A 16494-nucleotide genomic window follows, 5' to 3' on the forward strand; every position below is an offset into this window, starting at 1 on the left:
TTACATATTCTATTCCGCTGTGAAAATGTTTACATCAACAATCAACCAAACTAAATGCTGAGATGTTACTCTTATGAGAAATTATTATTATATGGAACATAAAATATGTGCTTTGCTTATGACACATAAACCTGGCCTTGGCTGGGAGTAGAAGAATAATAAGACAACTCAATTTTTGGTTAAATGTAGATGTCGAGCTTCCAGAAGAACCTGTGGCGGTCGTCACAGCTCAGGTTCCAGAGGAAAACCCAGCAGTAATCCCTGAGGCCAACCCAAGTGTGACTGAAGAACAGACAAGTAAGTAGAACTTTTCATAAATTCGATTTATTTGGAACAGAAAATATGTGCTTTGCTTATGACAGCAACACAGAAACCTGGCCTTGGCTGGGAGTAGAAGAATAATAAGACAACTCAATTTTTGGTTAAATGTAGATGTCGAGCATCCAGAAGAACCTGTGGTGGTCGTCACAGCTCAGGTTCCAGAGGAAAACCCAGCAGTAATCCCTGAGGCCAACCCAAGTGTGACTGAAGAACAGACAAGTAAGTAGAACTTTTCATAAATTCGATTTATTTGGAACAGAAAATATGTGCTTTGCTTATGACAGCAACACAGAAACCTGGCCTTGGCTGGGAGTAGAAGAATAATAAGACAACTTAATTTTTGGTTAAATGTAGATGTCGAGCTTCCAGAAGAACCTGTGGTGGTCGTCACAGCTCAGGTTCCAGAGGAAAACCCAGCAGTAATCCCTGAGGCCAACCCAAGTGTGACTGAAGAACAGACAAGTAAGTAGAACTTTTCATAAATTCGATTTATTTGGAACAGAAAATATGTGCTTTGCTTATGACAGCAACACAGAAACCTGGCCTTGGCTGGGAGTAGAAGAATAATAAGACAACTCAATTTTTGGTTAAATGTAGATGTCGAGCTTCCAGAAGAACCTGTGGTGGTCGTCACAGCTCAGGTTCCAGAGGAAAACCCAGCAGTAATCCCTGAGTCCAACCCAAGTGTGACTGAAGAACAGACAAGTAAGTAGAACTTTTCATAAATTCGATTTATTTGGAACAGAAAATATGTGCTTTGCTTATGACAGCAACACATAAACCTGGCCTTGGCTGGGAGTAGAAGAATAATAAGACAACTCAATTTTTGGTTAAATGTAGATGTCGAGCTTCCAGAAGAACCTGTGGTGGTCGTCACAGCTCAGGTTCCAGAGGAAAACCCAGCAGTAATCCCTGAGGCCAACCCAAGTGTGACTGAAGAACAGACAAGTAAGTAGAACTTTTCATAAATTTCGATTTATTTGGAACAGAAAATATGTGCTTTGCTTATGACAGCAACACATAAACCTGGCCTTGGCTGGGAGTAGAAGAATAATAAGACAACTCAATTTTTGGTTAAATGTAGATGTCGAGCTTCCAGAAGAACCTGTGGCGGTCGTCACAGCTCAGGTTCCAGAGGAAAACCCAGCAGTAATCCCTGAGGCCAACCCAAGTGTGACTGAAGAACAGACAAGTAAGTAGAACTTTTCATAAATTCGATTTATTTGGAACAGAAAATATGTGATTTGCTTATGACAGCAACACAGAAACCTGGCCTTGGCTGGGAGTAGAAGAATAATAAGACAACTCAATTTTTGGTTAAATGTAGATGTCGAGCTTCCAGAAGAACCTGTGGTGGTCGCCACACCTCAGGTTCCAGAGGAAAAACCAGCAGTAATCCCTGAGGCCAACCCAAGTGTGACTGAAGAAGAGACAAGTAAGTAGAACTTTTCATAACCTCCCATTACATTTTCATGAAAATATAATACTAAGCCATTCTTTCTGTTCATCTGTGGGACTTGAAGAACACATTAAAACTTCTATTTTTCGAATCCATGTACCACCCCCCATAGGCTTATTAAAGGTGCTGCTTCACTTAGACACAATATTAATGGTAACATTCTCTAGTATGTTAGCAAATACATCTTAACAGATTTAGCATTTTATTCTTTCATCTTCATCGCAAGAAGAACAAGAAGTTTCTATGACGAGTGCCTGAGAATGTTATTTTTGTAACATCTTCAGGTGTTTAACAGTACTTGGAATGGCATTTCCAATGTAGCATTTGGTTTTCAAAGCGGTAAACTCAGTAGAGTGGATGGAACAGCACCTTAAAATTAAAAGTCGATTACTAAGAAAGAAATCTCCTCCAAAACAATGGTATTGATGAATAATACCTTGGGCCCCACTATTGAAGCATAACTTTCACAATATGGCTTCCTAACGTCTTCCATTAATGGTTGGCAATACCTTCTAATTCAAAACAAACAAAAGAATACTTGATTCACCCAATCCTTCAGTCCTTGTACTTTTATGATTCATCTTATATTCTATTCTAGCCAAAGAAGATGTAACAATTGATAACAAAAAGCCAACTGCTGAAGAGACTAGCAACCCAGAGGAAGGCGAAGCACAAGACTGTTTATTTAACAAAGAATCCGTGGCTGATGGACAATCCCTGAAGCTTGACTGTGTTACATGGTATGAGTTCTTTCTTCAGATGTTTCTCCTGCTCTCTCATGTATGCATGGGGACAGAGTTATACAGTTATATAGGCTGAAAAAAGACATGGGTCCATCAAGGTCAGCCTTTCCTATATCTGTCAATTTGTTGCTGTTGATCCAAAAGAAGGCAACACCCCCCCCCCCAGCTAGACAGGTGGCAAGGAACAGGAAAATAGTTGTTCAGTTGTTATTTCTATAAGACCATCATGGATGTGACCAGCCTGTATCTAACATAGGGCAAAAGCGGTAACTTAACAGGTCCCAGATAGCCACAGGGGCCCATCAATAGTCCCTTCACTCTTTCAATATCATGGCCAACGGCTGTCACCAGATAAACAACAGGGAAAGTTGGGTACGTCTCTATAACAGAGGCACCCCTGTTAAATATTCATGCGTCTGTGTGGTTATATCTATATGTGTTAGCTTAAAGATGGTCCTGTATGGGACATTATGATACAACTTCAATGTTTTGTGTGTCACGCACCTGTCATGCTTTCTGGAGCCTGTGGCGTCATCGTCCAATCTGTATGGAAATGTTTTTTTACCGCTATATCTTGTCTTTCAGTACTTGCACCAAAGGATCACTAATCTGCGTGAAAGATCTTGCCTGCGCAGGTAATTATCTATCGTGTAAATCTACCAAATATATGCGTACTTTCCAACATATCATTCTTACTAAAAAAATAAACTTGTGTAAAAAAAAAACAAAAAAAAACATATAAAATATCAAAAACTACTAAGATAATAGATAAACATAGATAATGTAACAGAAAAAGATAACCGCTCAAAATAATATTAAAATACTAAATAAAATGACCAAAAAAGAGGAGAAAATGTAAATAATAGAAAAAAAATCAACAAACATTTACTTCAAATCTTAAGGCTATGCATTAGAGTCACCGTATCGATGAACATGAGTATTAATTATAGATCAGGGTTTCCTTATTTGTGATTTTTTTTCTTTGTGTTTTCCCCACCGTCTGGTTCTTACAGAGAAATATTGAAATATTAGCATTTTGTTGACGGATCTAACCTTTTCGTCTGTTTTAAGGAGTCTGTTCCGTCACCGGTTACCAGATGATTCGGACGTTCGACGGCACTTTATACGAGCAGCCTGGTACTTGCGGTTACGTTTTGGTGAAGACTTCCAGCTTTACTATTACTCTGAACAACAAGCCTTGCTCTGAAGTGAAGAACACAGTGAAGGTTGGTAATTCCCCAAAACAGACAGAAAGTCTACATGTATGACCACAAAAAGAGTTCATATACGGTGACCACCATTTTTTCCCCCTTCCTTTAGAACCCAGATGCAGTGTGCATTGATTCGGTGGATATCTATATCCCACTGGTGGCCACTCTAACCCTCTATTCCAACGGAACCATATCCTCTTCAAGTGGACATTCTGAACTTCCGTTTTCTGTTCACAGTAAGATTATTATATGTTTTATGATTTATAATTCACAATCCGTTTCATCCTCATTCCTCATCCAAATTTAAATAGCACGTGCTTTACCCGGTAAAACATTGATAAGACAAATGACACTATAACGTGATTAAGTGAGGCCATTGCCTAATTTGTTAATTTTTGTATTAATTATTATCAAGATTTTATACACCAGGTGACTCAGATGACTCAGGACCATCATTTATGTAAAATGGTTTCATGGTCTACCTACTAACTTAAGTAAATAGAAAGGGTTCTACTGAAAATAAGACATGACCAATGCGACCCAATGAGAAGATTGGATGTGCCAAATAGTTCCAAAAGTCTAATCTTTTTTTTAATGTTCCTTCTAGTATTTCATTGTATTAGTGATAATCAAGCGGAATTTTAATGTCTATCGTCTTCCCCCCCAGATACTCTTACAGTTCTAAGAAGCTCCTCCACCTTCTTGGACGTCGCAAGTTCTTTCTTTAACCTTCAGTATGACTTTGAAGGCAACCGTCTTTACGTCATCCTTGAATCGAGCTACAAAGGACAGACCAGTGGATTGTGTGGCACCTACAACGACAACCGCAATGATGACTACAGGTAAATCGGCAATCAATTGTTGACAGTTTTTCATTGTATGTAGTGTGTATTGTGTCCAGATATCCATCACATCTGCCCTAATACATAGGATGGGTTTTGCTATACAGCAGGCTAGGTGAGTGCCTGAAGCTCTTGGTTCCGTTTGGAACTCCACAAGCGAAGAGGGTGGGACTTTAGTAATTTATTATTACAGAGCTGACCCTGCTTTTTTTATGAATATGTCATTATGTGCGTTTGTATTTTTGAATACAGGAGTTCACTTGATATGACAGAGACGGTGTCCAGTTTGTTCAGCAAGTCCTGGAAGATACAGCCGCAGTGCATCGAGGGTGTCAAGGGAGTGGAAGACTCAGGTAATGGAGATGCATCAGAGAGGAACGCATTAACTTGAGTATCGGTGGCTTGTTGGCCACTTGATCCCCTAACTCTGTCTAATTGCGGCTGCTCCTTCAACCACTTTCTAATTCTGGTACCTCCTCCCGTAGAGAAACGTGTCCAGGCAGATCTACAATGCAGTGGTGCCTTCGATGACTCCATCTTTGAAGACTGCAAGCTCCTGATTGACACTCACAGCTTCAAGACTGCTTGTGCCAGTACCGTCTATTATGGTGATACAGCTGGCTTTTGCTCTGCTTTGGCAGACTATGCCTATCAATGTGCCCGCGCTGGAGTATTTGTACCTGTTACCTCCACATTCACAGACTGCGGTAAGCAATGGCTGCTGGATCAGGGTTTCTATATAGATAGATGTATATATTTCAATCAAGACTTGTTGAAAATGTGCAACTAACTGAATATTCGCCTCTAAACATTTAATCTACATGATTAGATACCAAAACTACAGTAACTACAGGGCTTAACCCACCGTATAAGAAACCCTAAGTGGCTGCTGAGGCTATCTAGCTGGTAAAGGGCGCCATTTTGTAGGGCGCCTAATGCAAACGTTGATCTTCGGTGGAACCGTAGGGCCACCTCTATAAGACCGGATGTTATTTAGTGAACCATAGGCTATAGAAGAATTGAATTAGCTTCTCCTAGGCTTTATGATTTGGTCCCTACTACATATTAATTTTCCTTTTTGTGGTTACAGCCGTTTCATGTGAAGGGGATATGATTCTTACAACAGACAGTCAGTTCACCCAACAAGACTGTGCTGAGCATTCATCAGTACTCCGGAAGATATCGTCCAATATTCCTCTAAGCGAGGCTTGTATCTGCCCTTCTGACCTGTATTATGACGCAACTCTAAACCTGTGTGTCAAGGGGTAAGTGTGGCTCAGTGTTCTTGCCTTATCGCTTCGGGAAATCACAAAGTATAAGAGCCAGCTCGGCATTGCGGGAAATTATAATTTTAATGAGAAGTACAATACAATTATCACAATTATGACAAGTCAATACTAGATTATACTTTCTATGATATCCAAGCTTTTTTTAGGTTAGGATACACCATTGGGGTTCATAGAACGGACAGCAAAATCTATTCGTACGGTCGCCGTGACAACTTATGTACTTATAGGGGATTTTTTCTATGACTTTTTTCACAATTAGTTTTACATGGTAAGATATGAGCGGCTTGATCATCTTCAACACATCTCCAGAAATTCATATTAGATTAGAGCACTTTCAATTCAACTTTCAATTTCACTTTTTATTATTAAAAAAAAAACAATTATAAAAACATAATTTGTCTTTGTTGCTGTGTAAGCGTTTCCTACTATATTTTGAAACGGTATATCGTGTTATAACCTATATTTTTTTTTATCTTACAGCGATGAATGCCCCTGCTACGTGAATAACAAGGCCTACGCACTAGGGGAGACTATTAATTTCCCCAATGGACAATCATGGTAAGATACTTTAATGCATCAAAACACTGAACCAGACTTCGTTTTCTAGACAGAATGAAAGCTATGTTGGCATATGCTAGCTATATCTTTTTCATAAATGCTATGGGGTTTTTTTTACAAGATCCGACCAGATATGTTAAAAAAAAAAATTCTGGAACCAAAATCCATGAAACTGACCAACCGTGATATAAAATAGGTCCCATAAACAAGCCATTTACTCTGTATACTCTGGTCTTCTTCCCCACAGCCCGTGCGAGAGGATACTGCAGTGTGGTGAAACTGATCCAAGTGAAAATATAGGTAAGATGAGGTTCTTGGCCTCGGTTTATTCTTGAAACTATGCTTAGTTGTGACAATGGCGAACATCTATGGGGGTCTTGGAGGTCCGCGGACCGCCTTTTATAAACTGCATTTTAGGTATGACATCATAGCATGTTCCTTATCTTAAAAGAAATATATCTACTATACAGTGGTTCCGTAACTAGTCCTTACTTTGGCCAATTACATCCAATAATGTCTGCAAAGGACCGTACATGTGAATAAAACGTATGATGAGATAATGTAAGGTGTCAATATCTCACGTTTATAATCTGCATTCCTACGCTTCTAGAAATCGAGACATGCCCAGAAAATGAAGTATTCTCAGACTGCTCTATGGGACACGGAAAATCGTGCGAACCAAGCTGTCAAAATGTGGCTATCATCGAGGAGGTCTGCAATGCTGACTGCGTACCTGGCTGCGTCTGCAAGCATGGGTAAGCTTGGCAAAAGCTGCGGAGGCTACCGCTGGAAGACACGTTTCAGTTTAAAATGGCAATATTTAGATTTCATATCTTTTTTTTTTATTCTATTATGTTTGCTCCAGTCTTTTGAGAAGTAGCGATGGAAGCTGCATCCCACTGAACGAATGCCCTTGCGTGCACGGAGATGATGTATATAACCCAGGGGAAACGCTGGCTCGGGACTGCAATACTTGGTAAGTTCTGCTCTGATATGGTCAGATCTGGTCTGTCCTATGATAATATAGGGTGAGAACTACCATCTTCAGCGTTATTATACTACGTGCATCGGCGTCTGCTCATTACATTATTCTCTTCTATCGTTTTTAGCACTTGTGAAAATGGAAAGTTCATCTGTACCAATAACCCTTGCAATGCAGTGTGCAATGTCTATGCCGGATCCCAGTTCTCCCTCTTTGACAATGTCTGGAAGACCTTCCCAACCTATGATTGCCCGATCATCCTAGTTGAGGTATGTTTTAACTTGAGTGGAATGCCTGGCCATTTTTGGTCTACTGATAAAATTATTTCTACATGTTAAACCTCATATGTTTATCCTCTATTTGTTTCTCAGTCTCAAGAAGGTGTTATTCCACAATTCAGAGTTACAATGCAAAACCTCCCATCCGAGGTCATTGGAGGAGCTTTGGCAAAGAAGGAAATCTCCATTAAATTTGGAGGTGTCAGTGTTGTGTTGAGCGACTCAGAGCCTTCTGTGGTAAGAGAAAGCCTACTCCATCTTACATTATGGCGTATGTGCTGCTTGCTTGGTACTTTCGACTGTAAAATAGATTACCCCATACTAACTTCAAGGTGGCTGAGAAGATGTTCACCTAGTTTTATCGGCCTCTAGTAAATTATTCTAGAAGAACAATTGACTGATCAGCCTGTTTGCTCTGTAGGCCTACGGCTTGGGCAGCACTACTAACGTGAAGATTTACCGCTCTGGATTCTATGTGGTTGCTCACTTCCTTGAGGGTCTTGCCGTCTATTATGACCAACACTTGGATGTGATTATTCAGCTTGAGCCAAAGCTACAGGTGAGATAACATGAAACGTCCTTCTAAAAAGCCTTTTAGTAACAGCTTTTATTTGCAGCTTGGCCTACACATAAATAACTTGGTTTGGTTTGTTCCTATAGGGCAAGGTTCAAGGCATGTGTGGTGACGCTGATGGAAAAACCACTGCTGAACTGGCCATAAGCAATATGGAACAATATGGATCTCAGTACCTTATCGGAACGGTAGGCGACTACTTAATATAAGATACATCCGGATTTAGGACATGGTTTGACCAAAACACTCACACCAGAAGGTCTTTAACTTTGCGTTCTGATATTTCTTTTCTCATAGTGTCCTGCTCCAGAAGTGCCTCTTCCTCCCGCAACTGATAAACACAGGAGTTTCGTGGAGAAGCGCTGCAACTTACTGAAGACCATAGACTTTGCTGCCTGCCATGATGTGGTAAGATGCCTTCTGGAACTTAAGAGCTGGTATCCAAACATATGGGGCTCCAGATGGTTAAAATGCTCGTAATCCGTGTAGGAAGCAGAGTTTTCTGACTGTTTTAATGGACTTGTTACCAGCTTTTCTCTTCTTCTTCTTCAAAGGTCAATGTGCAACCATATTACACAGCTTGCGTGGAGGAGACAGAGAACTGCAGAGAGGGTGAAAGCTGTCTCTGTTTCTGTACATCAGTGGCAGCTTATGCACGCGCCTGTTGCCGCAAGGGGGTCACCATTGAGTGGCGAAGCCCCGACACATGCCGTTAGTATTTCTTTCTCCGTATAAAACATCAGACAGCACGTGTGGTCAATGGCTCACTCAACTAACGAGGTTATATTTTCTTTTCAGCATCTCCATGTGAATATTACAACAGAGGTAAGCCTACTTCATTTTTATTGTGATCCACAGATAATACATTTATTAGTCACATATTGATGGGAAAAAGAACATATTTACCGGTAATTAAATAAGAAAGCTTCATTCTGGAAATAACTGTAATTTCTTTTGGGGATAGTCTAGTATATTAAATGGTGCCCGTACTCTGCGCAGCCCCATTGACTCACTTAGTCAAAGTTGTTTTCTATTGATGTGATGGAGCTTTTTGTAGCTCTAGCAGTCTAGAATCCATGATCGCTAGTTTGGGATTAGTCAGGGAGCTGAATCACATGTATGAACCAAACCACCTTGTATAGCCATGAAGATCAACTGGGAATGGCACTGAGGACAATTAAAACTCCCACACTGCACTAAAGTCCTATTTGGCAACACTTTCAATTGTCTAATACTTCAGTTATAGGCAGGTTAATGTTCTTAAAAGGCAGGTTTGTCAATGATTGTATCCTCTTTGTCCATCAGCTTCCGGAGAAGGACCATACCACTTGCTCATGTTGAATGGCAAGACCTTGGTGGCTGATATTGAATCCAACACAGTGTCGGTGGCCCAGATCGATTCTCCAGGAACCCTACGAGCAAGTTTCATGGTCACCCCAAGCCTGTTTGTTGACCCACTGAGTATGTGTTTCTCAAATAAAATACTTAGACTATGTCTCCTAGTCAACGGTGGAAAATGAGCGGTGGTGCTAGAACAGCCTACCACCGATTGAGAGTAGACAAAGTCTTAAGAGTTATGTGTACTGTTTAAAGGAATATTTACCACCATGTTGTGTTTCTTCCAACACGTTAAATATGTTTGATGCAAATTACAAATACACAAGTGAATGTATGGATCAAAGTTATGGTGATAATTATTTAACAATGCAAGAGTGTAATTGCTTATTTAATGATGCACTTTGATGATGATGACACTGATGATGATGATGATTTGTTTGTAGATGGCAGGAGGCTGATCTCACTGGAGTCTGCTGAGCATCCTAACTACTTCATTGTGCAGAATGATGATGGCAGCCTTAGCCTTAAGAAGTGGCAACCAAGCACCAACTTCCGTTCTCAGGCCACATTTGTCTTGAGGACCGGTCGCTGGGTCAAAGGCTATGAAGCCCTAGAGTCCTACGTATCCCGTGGACATTACCTATCCATCAACAATGACAGAATAATCATGTCCAAGGTGAAGTCTGGAAACATGTTGGAGATGAATTTCAAACTGATAGGTAAGGGAAAACATTGCTTAATATACATTTTATTTTAGCATTAACACCACCACTTGGGCCACCAACTTCATTTCTTTGTTTTAATAAAGGTGAATAAAAGAGCTAGACGAGTATTAAAGGAGAGATGAAATAAAAACACACTTAAAATGTCCATAGCTAATATATAAGTTATTTTGTATGATAGAATAAGCATCAGCAGGATTCTCTCTAAGTCATATAACATAATCACACTGTAGATGCTTACTAGAACATCAAGAATGGGTCATCTGGTTACTTCTTGTATTACAAATTAATGGTCAAATTTGGCAAATTACTGTTTTTTTCCCCCACAGAGGAAAGCTTTGGTTTGCCTTCTTTCTCTATCTGTACCTGGAAGTACAGATCTTGCGGTAAACCTTGCATTCCAACTTGTAAGGATCCTCTTGGAGCCAAGTGCACCTTAACTCTGAAGTAAGTGACATTGGCCTTTAAAGATAACAGTGAAGAGGGTAGTCAAGATGATGCTTAGATGTTAACGGGTTTTATATTTAACATCTGAGAGGTGGATATACTGTATAAAGCCAATTTATATGATCTATCAGTATATTTACTGATTGCCGTTCAAGTAAATAACTAAAGAACATGCATCGTTATCCAATATAAATATGTTTGGTGTTAATACCAGAAGTAAAGCTCAATCTCCTGGGTAATGCACATGGAGAATCAATGTTAGCTGGTAATGTACAGATTAATAAAATATTATTTATTGCTTGTAGGACTTGTAGGACTGTATCATTCAAAAAAGTAACCCCGTCCATATATATTTTTTTCCTTAGGGTTGAGGGCTGTTACCCAGTCTGCGCTCCTGGAATGGTCTTCGACGAAACCACCCATCGCTGTGTACGCTTTGAAGATTGTAAGTAGAATTTTAAGTATTGATCCTTTGTAAATTTTTATTTCTCTCTCTCTAAAAAGACAGAAAATAATAAAATGATCTAGACTGATATTGTTAATACTTCTACTTATATCCCAGGTGTGAACATCAAGGAGGGATGCGAGAACGTGATCTGTAACGTGGTGGACTGCCAAGGAGGATACAAAAGAGTTGAGGTTCCTTCAACCGATCCCTGCTGCCCACAATATGAATGTGTTGGTAAGTTGACACACGTTGATCTAGGACCAGAAATGGACATAGAACCCTTCATAAACATTCACTGGGTACCATATACTATGGCTTGTCCAACTTACAAATAAGACTAAATTAATTTAAAATAATATTTATAATAATAAAAAAAATATTAGAATATATTATAGGAAAACACATAATATATTTGACTGTAAAACCGAGAACAGAATTTTTTTTAGCATGTATTAAAAAGGCCTGTTTGCTAATATTGCTTGTTTTTAATTTTACAGAGCCACCAGAAATAACAACACCTGTACCATCAACATCTCCACTGGTACGGGTCACTCACAATATTCAATAATACCTGATATTGTAATTTTACTAAAAACATTCTTATTTGGCAATGAGTTAAAAAAGCCTGTGTTTGACGTCATTGTTTTATTTTTAATGTTCCAGGAGGAATGCAAGGTCGTGACCTGTAACGTGGTAGACTGCAAGGAAGGATACAATAGAGTTGAGGTTCCCTCATCCGATCCCTGCTGCCCACAATATGAATGTGTTGGTAAGTTGACACACGTTGATCTAGGACCAGAAATGGACATAGAACCCTTCACAAACATTCACTGGGTACCATATACAATGGCTTGTCCAACTTGCAAATAAGACTAAATTAATTTAAAATAATATTTATAATAATAAAAAAATATTAGAATATATTATAGTAAAACATATAATATATTGTACAGATTTTTTTTAGCATGTATTAAAAAGGTCTGTTTGCTAATGTTGCTTGTTTTTAATTTTACAGAGCCACCAGAAATAACCACAACAACTGTACCCTCAACATCTCCACTGGTACGGGTCACAATTATAATTAATAATTCATATTGTAACGGTGCTAAAAAAACCAAACATTTAGCAATGACTTATAAAGTCTATTTGACCTTATTTTAATTTTTCTTATTTTACCGTTCAAGACAACATGCAGGAACGTGGTCTGCGACGTGGTGGACTGCCAAGAAGGATATAGTAGAGTACAAGTTCCTTCAACCGATCCCTGCTGCCCACAATATGAGTGTGTTGGTAAGTTTTATTTTAAAGCGTTAAAGTGAATCCATCACAATCTACAAAACAAATATATACATTGAAGATCATGCTTAAATAAGTTTCGTTTGACCACTATAGTACTCTGACGTTCTTTTTCTTCTTCACTTGCACACCATCATCACTACTTCGTCTTCCTGATGGCGAGTGTCAGTGATCCTATGGAGGAGAGAGGAATTTGTTGCTCCTATAAGCGGCCCTTATTGGAAGCTGAGCACAACCTATAGGAAATGCGAGCCCCTCTTTCCTCCATAGGGCCACTGACAATTTCCAACACAAAGGAAAGTGAGGGGCGACATCACCCAGTTGAAGAAGAAGTATTTAGAAGAGCTGTGGTGGAAATGTGGTGCTTCTTTCATGTACAGCTCTTGATATTTAGTATATACCTTTGTTGAAGAGTATGGATGTTATGAATGCTTTTTGAGAGGGGCAATAAAGCCAGGCTATCAGCAGTGATGGTATTGTTGGGTATATTGTTGGGTAAACCCTGACCTGCCCAATATGCGCCATTGGCACACCAGTCTAAGGAACAGTCTACAATGGCAGACCACAGAAGCTGAAAATGCAAGCGGCAGAAGAGATTGCTGGTTTAGGAGAATTATGTTGGTGTGAAATTAAATGTACCTTTGTTTGAAATTGCAGAACCAGTGCCAACAACTACAAGCGTACCTTCAACGTCACCACTGGTATGGATAAAATATACTGCCGACTAATAATGAACGACTAATATTTACATGCCATCTGTACATAGCCTACTATTGTTTCATGGATGTTCTTTTTAAAACTTTACAGGGGCCATGCCAGAACGTGATCTGTCAAGAAGTTGGCTGCATTGAAGGATACAAGAGAATTCAAGTTCCTTCAGATGATCCTTGCTGTCCCCAATATGTGTGTGTTGGTAAGTTCTGAGGCACATTACTAGAGCTTGGACAGGCTAAGTTCCTGTGTAAATCATTCGAGCATATAAGACATTTAATGTACTTAAATACCATTGGTAAAAAAATACATTTGCCCATCCCAAGGCAACCAATAAGTGATTTTTGCAACCATATCATTTATTATTCCATGTGCATGATGTCACTTGGATCTCTGAAGACGTGATCTCGGTAGAATGATGCGATTTTAATAATCGGTGAACAGTTGATATTAATATATAATTTTATATTTGCAGAACCATCCACAACAACCACACCATCTACCACACCAGAGGTAAGAGCCGTCCGTGCTAATAACATGAGCGTATAGTTGTACATATTTTGTATAGGTTGCGTGGTTATCATCTGAAGTCATGCGATACTGAAAATCTCATACACACGGTTATGTGACATCAAAGAATAATGGCTACCACCCCAACCTCTGAGCTTTATAGATATAGGACCGACGTCTCAACCGTAGTTCCCAGGGTCTCACGATGGCTTACCCATTGTAGGCTAAGACTAAGTTACAATCTAAAAGAACTAAGCTTAGATTTAAATTGCTGTTCTTGGCTTCAGGAACCATGTAAGAACGTGCGCTGCAAAGTGCCAGAATGCGCTGAAGGAGAAAGAATAGAGGAAACCGTTTCTGCAGATCCCTGTTGTTCACGTTATGAATGTATTGGTAAGTCTAACTTTACAGTACTTTTTATCATCAATAATTTACACATTTTTAAAGTTTTACTTCTCTTGACCTCTAAGGAAAAGTTGTACCATAGACCTTCATGACCTTTGAGTGCTTGGACGTTGAATAAAAGGTCTTATTCCAGAAGACCTGAGAGTTAGAGGTCATTTGTAAAATGAATGTAGTAGTGATTCCTAATTTGGGGTGTTTGCCGTCTTCAAAGCAATGAATTGGAAAAATAAATATATAATAATAATAATAATTGTATGTGTTTATTTATAGCACCAGTGACAACTACTGCACCAACCACAACAGTGGTACGTATCTGTTTAAACAAATCCTTAACCAGCATATAATGGATCGTTGATTTCCATTCAAAGTGGAATTGTTTTTTTTGCTATGGTTTGGCATAGAATGTCTTGACTGTATAATAAGTAAATCTGTTTACTCGTACGTGTAGTATAAATAAGTACACAAGGGCTATGCAGAGAGCCAGGTCACACGATTAAGGAGGACATTGCACCCCTGAAAATATTTCTAGCTATCCATCTATCTATCTTTGTATATCTATCTATCTATCTATCTATCTATCTATCTATCTATCTATCTATCTATCTATCTATCCATCCATCTATATATCCATCCATCTACCTATCCATCCATCCATCTAGCTATCTGTCTATTTATTATCTATCCATCAACCTATCTATCTATCTATCTATCTATCTATCATTGTAGCACTGTGTTTCCTATATCTTATTGCATTTAAAATAAAATATTTTTTTCTTAATTTGTTTTCCAGCCTGAACCCACCACCACTCCTGAGGTACGCCACTTTTCTAAAGATACTTAAGACGAATCTTATATTTTCAATATATTTATGCTATTGTAACATCATCTATATAACCACTGAGACACCAAAGACAGTGTATTGATGGAAATCAAGCTTACAGCTTACTCCACTTACACACAATGGTTGTGGCTTAGTGGCCTAGGGGTCCTCTTCGTATGTTGAAGATGGATGGGAATAGATGATAGAGATGGGGATATGCAATGGGTACAGACCCATAGTTTATAATTAGGATGTGTAATTAAACAGTCAGCCTCAGAGGCAACACATTTCAAAGAAAAAGTAACCAAAAATGTATAATACATCAGGAGTAGTCTAGCGTAGTAAGCTTGTTTTCCAGCCTGAACCCACCACTCCTCCTTCGGTACGCCACTTTTCTAAAGATACTTAAGACGAATCTTATATTTTCACGGCATACTGAAATTGTTGAACATGAGTTCTCTGTGTTCCCTGTGTGCTCCTGGTAGATTCTTCCTGATGGCGTGTGTATATTTCTTCCTACAGGATCCATGTAAAAATGTGCTGTGTGAGGCCGTTACATGCCAAAGAGGGGAAACACTGGTGCAGGTTCCTTGGCCAGATCGCTGTTGCCCACATTATGTTTGCGGTAAGTTTTTCGTATGTCCAATGTGTAGAAGATTTTAAATACCCAGCAGAGAATTCTTGGATTCATGTTAAAGACTTTTTGGAATTATTTTTATAATGATTTTCTTGTATATTTTGTTTTTCAGAGCCTGAGCCAACAACAACTGTAAGTCCAAAATTTCTAGATTATATCTATCTGCCCACCTACCTGTCTGTCTAGCTATCTATTTATTATCTATCCATCAACCTATCCATCTACCTATCCATTGATCTACCTATCCATCCATCTATCTACCCATCTACCTATCCATCCATTATCTATCTATCTATCTATCTATCTATCTATCTATCTAGCTATCTATCCATCTACCTATCCACCCATCTATCTATCTATCTATCCATCTACCTATCCATCCGTCCATCTACCTATCCATCCGTCCATCTACCTATCCATCCATCTATCCATCCATCCGTCCATCTACCTATCCATCCATCTATCTACCCATCCATCCATCCATCCATCTACCCATCCATCCATCCATCCATCCATCCATCTACCTATCCATCTATCTACCCATCCATCCATCTATCCATCCATCCATCCATCCGTCCATCTACCTATCCATCCATCCATCTACCTATCCATCTATCTATCTATCTATCTATCTATCTATCTATCTATCTATCTATCTATCTATCTATCTATCCATCCATCTATCTATCTATCTATCTATCTATCTATCTATCATTGTAGCACTGTGTTTCCTATATCTTTTTGCATTTAAAATAAAATATTTTTTTCTTCATTTGTTTTCCAGCCTGAGCCCACCACCACCACCACCATCACCACTCTTGAGGTACGCCACTTTTCTAAAGATACTTAAGACGAATCTTATATTTTCAATATATTTATGCTATTGTAACATCATCTATATAA

At 39.0% G+C, this 16494-nt stretch overlaps 1 protein-coding gene across 1 annotated transcript in view; it reads left to right on the forward strand.

Annotated features, from left to right (window-relative positions):
• The first annotated feature begins 54 nt into the window (after nucleotides 1-54).
• LOC128469709 (otogelin-like) overlaps nucleotides 55-16494 on the forward strand; it is a 32795-nt gene continuing 16355 nt past the window's right edge. Inside the window, exons 1-42 of the mRNA XM_053451513.1 lie at nucleotides 55-64; nucleotides 190-297; nucleotides 433-540; nucleotides 676-783; nucleotides 919-1026; nucleotides 1162-1269; nucleotides 1406-1513; nucleotides 1649-1756; nucleotides 2379-2520; nucleotides 3109-3158; nucleotides 3595-3749; nucleotides 3844-3970; nucleotides 4402-4576; nucleotides 4829-4929; nucleotides 5062-5283; nucleotides 5667-5841; nucleotides 6346-6423; nucleotides 6671-6723; nucleotides 7034-7178; nucleotides 7289-7399; nucleotides 7533-7674; nucleotides 7777-7920; nucleotides 8105-8242; nucleotides 8344-8445; nucleotides 8555-8665; nucleotides 8812-8968; nucleotides 9056-9082; nucleotides 9563-9718; nucleotides 10039-10314; nucleotides 10647-10764; nucleotides 11130-11209; nucleotides 11327-11446; nucleotides 12228-12274; nucleotides 12397-12502; nucleotides 13166-13209; nucleotides 13316-13421; nucleotides 13695-13732; nucleotides 14017-14122; nucleotides 14405-14439; nucleotides 15477-15579; nucleotides 15704-15723; nucleotides 16376-16414. Of these exons, the coding sequence (XP_053307488.1) occupies nucleotides 55-64; nucleotides 190-297; nucleotides 433-540; nucleotides 676-783; nucleotides 919-1026; nucleotides 1162-1269; nucleotides 1406-1513; nucleotides 1649-1756; nucleotides 2379-2520; nucleotides 3109-3158; nucleotides 3595-3749; nucleotides 3844-3970; nucleotides 4402-4576; nucleotides 4829-4929; nucleotides 5062-5283; nucleotides 5667-5841; nucleotides 6346-6423; nucleotides 6671-6723; nucleotides 7034-7178; nucleotides 7289-7399; nucleotides 7533-7674; nucleotides 7777-7920; nucleotides 8105-8242; nucleotides 8344-8445; nucleotides 8555-8665; nucleotides 8812-8968; nucleotides 9056-9082; nucleotides 9563-9718; nucleotides 10039-10314; nucleotides 10647-10764; nucleotides 11130-11209; nucleotides 11327-11446; nucleotides 12228-12274; nucleotides 12397-12502; nucleotides 13166-13209; nucleotides 13316-13421; nucleotides 13695-13732; nucleotides 14017-14122; nucleotides 14405-14439; nucleotides 15477-15579; nucleotides 15704-15723; nucleotides 16376-16414 (4515 nt within the window). The remainder of the gene's footprint in view (nucleotides 65-189; nucleotides 298-432; nucleotides 541-675; nucleotides 784-918; nucleotides 1027-1161; nucleotides 1270-1405; nucleotides 1514-1648; nucleotides 1757-2378; nucleotides 2521-3108; nucleotides 3159-3594; nucleotides 3750-3843; nucleotides 3971-4401; nucleotides 4577-4828; nucleotides 4930-5061; nucleotides 5284-5666; nucleotides 5842-6345; nucleotides 6424-6670; nucleotides 6724-7033; nucleotides 7179-7288; nucleotides 7400-7532; nucleotides 7675-7776; nucleotides 7921-8104; nucleotides 8243-8343; nucleotides 8446-8554; nucleotides 8666-8811; nucleotides 8969-9055; nucleotides 9083-9562; nucleotides 9719-10038; nucleotides 10315-10646; nucleotides 10765-11129; nucleotides 11210-11326; nucleotides 11447-12227; nucleotides 12275-12396; nucleotides 12503-13165; nucleotides 13210-13315; nucleotides 13422-13694; nucleotides 13733-14016; nucleotides 14123-14404; nucleotides 14440-15476; nucleotides 15580-15703; nucleotides 15724-16375; nucleotides 16415-16494) is intronic.

The sequence above is a fragment of the Spea bombifrons genome, chromosome 12 (genome assembly GCF_027358695.1).
Source record: "Spea bombifrons isolate aSpeBom1 chromosome 12, aSpeBom1.2.pri, whole genome shotgun sequence".
Classification (NCBI taxonomy): Eukaryota; Metazoa; Chordata; class Amphibia; order Anura; family Pelobatidae; genus Spea; species Spea bombifrons.